General features: G+C 38.6%; 1 protein-coding gene across 1 annotated transcript; it reads right to left on the bottom strand.

Annotated features, from left to right (window-relative positions):
* Positions 1–710: 710 nt before the first annotated feature.
* LOC104901977 (36.4 kDa proline-rich protein) lies at positions 711–2328 on the bottom strand. Its single transcript, XM_010689615.4, has 2 exons — positions 1439–2328; positions 711–1020 (listed from the first exon to the last, which is right to left on the bottom strand). Exon 1 carries the CDS (start codon positions 2264–2266, stop codon positions 1442–1444), a length of 825 nt encoding a protein of 274 aa, XP_010687917.2. The 5' UTR covers positions 2267–2328; the 3' UTR covers positions 711–1020; positions 1439–1441.
* Positions 2329–2826: the final 498 nt, after the last annotated feature.

Here is a 2826-nt window from a genome sequence, read left to right as displayed (position 1 = left end):
GTTGTTTACCATGAAGCAATGTAAAATGCCTTCAAAATGATTGATATAAATATATAAAGAAATTCATACAAGCAAATCCAAAGCGGACAATATCATATTAATGGTGCTTAAGAACAATTATGTTAAAGTCTAATATTAGTAAAGAATTACTCCCTAAATGTTACATGTATAATATAATGGTGTACTTGAGATATCAGCTTTGGGGTGTCACGACTCACACATAGGTTTTGAGACTGATAATATAAGTTCGCGGAATCGCAATCAACACAATTTTATGTAGCGTAGACTCTAATCGTGGATAAATCATTTTTTATCCGTAAATTGCTCGAACATTAATATAGATCCCTCTTAAAAGTAGGGCAACTAATGTTCATTACACCTGCCACTACTTTGTTGAACAATACTAATTTGAAGTTTCAATTGCGCTACTAAAGTACATTGTGGATATCAACTATCTTAAATGATTAAACTCTCGACCATCGTATCCAAGGTTAGAAGTCGAATTCAATTTTTAAATTACAGTTTGTGACTATCCTTACACCAAAAAGATAAAGCAAGCTCATGCTACACCTTATCCTATTAGAAAACTAGCTACTTTCATCGATTTCTTATGGATACAAAATATTCCATCTCGATCTCTTTTTTTTTCTTTTTCAATTTATACTTGATGAATTGTGATTATGGATTATACTATTAATAGATAAAGTAGATTGAGAAAATTAAAGGGAGATACCATTGCATTACTTGGTTGCAATAATAACATTAATAAGAACACATACACTTGAATATAGTAATGTTTGAACTCATAACACACGAGTCATTACAAATAAATTTGTGTTTTCAATAAAAACCCAAATACCATCCTACCAAATTTCAATGAACAAGAAGAATCAATAAATCCAAAAGATAAAAAGAGGAGGAGGTAGATCTAGTCAAAGGAGAGAGAGAGAGAAATGGAAGCTCAACATCCTCTCATGTCAAAATCATCCATGTTCATCTATTCATTCATGATCTAGTAACCTGCAATATAATACAAAAATGAGATAAGACTTGTGTTCTTTTGGTCACAATTTGCTTAGAAAAAAGTTGAAATTTTTTGTACATGCAAACATTAAGTTACTTAAATATCCCTGAGTGGGATGGCCATTCATGGCACCATAGTTGAAGTAGTTATTTAACATTGTAATCCTGTATATGAATTTTGCAATATTTGAAAATTTTCTCAAGAAAATGTTTTGGTAATCTAAATTGTTGTATATGTAATTAGGTGTTTTATTTGTTTAATTTCCAAACTTTGCAATTTTATGCACTATTCACGTAGTTTACTTTGATCCTCGTTGGTTTTGTATGTATAGGGAAACATATAGTCAGGCAGAATCTTGTTAGTTTTTTCGATTATAAAAATTGAGATGGTAATAAGTAGGTTGAATGAACATACCATCTAGACAAAGCAAGTAAAGCCTGGAGGTGGGGTTTTGCCACAAGTGAGGAGGAGCTGAAGGGCAATGGGAACATAAAGGTTAAGGTTAAGAAGTTTAAGCTTGAGTGAAGTGCACAAGCAAACTCCTGCTTCAGCTGAAGCAAGGCCTTGTAAGATTGGACAACATTTATTCACAGCTGGATCACCAAGCCCAATGTGGACTAGGCCTCCAAGAAGGTCCACACATGCACCCAACTTTAGGATATCAATAGAGCATGTGGGCTGACCTGATGGGGTAGAGCCTGGGGTGCCTGGTGGGCAGGGCCCACTTGGGCCTGAAGGTGGGCTCCCACTTGGGCCTGAAGGTGGGTTCAAAACTGGTGGCAATGGGAGAGGTGGGAGGCCCGGGACTTTAGGGACGGTGACCGGTGGGATAGGGAGGACCGGCGGGAGGACAGGGACCTTAGGAACGGTGACCGGTGGGACAGGGAGGACCGGTGGGAGGACGGGGACCTTAGGAACGGTGACCGGTGGGACAGGGAGGACCGGTGGGAGGACTGGGACCTTAGGAACGGTGACAGGTGGAATTGGAACCTTGGGCACCGTGACGGGTGGGATTGGAACCTTGGGAACCGTGACGGGTGGGATAGGGACTTTGGGAACCGTGACGGGTGGGAGAGGGCCTTTGGGAACCGAACCGGGTGGGGTCTTACCGGGCTTGTGATGGCCTCCCTTTCCAGGCTTATGAGTGGGCTCACCACAATAGCCACAGCCCAAAATGGGAGTAACTGAAGAAATAAAAAGCATACATATGAAAAGAAGGGCTGAGGACTTTGAGGAGTCCATAATATTAGTAGAGTGAAAAATAGGAGTGTATGTGTGGAAGTGTAATGATAATAGTGAAGAAAAATAGGGTTGATTTTATAGAGGGAAACTAAGGTAAGAAGCACTAGAAGAGAACAAAACAACACTGAAGCAGCATATCACGTGAACAAAGGATTGACACTTAGGGAAAGGCCCCAAGAAGAGCCTGCCAAAAAAATTCCCCACTGCTAGTTGGCAAAAAACAACCTTACATATGCATTAATACAGAGTTGCTTTCATTCTTGTTTTTCCATTATTTATTTACTCTTACTGTTTCTTACGCATATTTTCATAATTCATCTGCCAAATTATTAGTTACTCGTGTAACATGAGTTACTATGTCAAAGAATCATAATATTGTAGCATGTGATCTGAGTTACTTGGTAGATACTATGAAGTAAGAATTACTAAACTTGTAGGTATTGCGCGCTTATGTATTTATGAGGTTAATTTTGTTTCTTTGGTGTAAAGAGAGCCACAAGAACAAATGATGTAAAGAGGATTTGATCTCAAGTTTCGGGTATCATATCGCCTCTGAAGAC

This window comes from Beta vulgaris, chromosome 8, assembly GCF_026745355.1.
Source record: "Beta vulgaris subsp. vulgaris cultivar EL10 chromosome 8, EL10.2, whole genome shotgun sequence".
Lineage (NCBI taxonomy): Eukaryota > Viridiplantae > Streptophyta > Magnoliopsida > Caryophyllales > Amaranthaceae > Beta > Beta vulgaris.
This window is presented reverse-complemented; position numbering and strand designations above follow the sequence as displayed.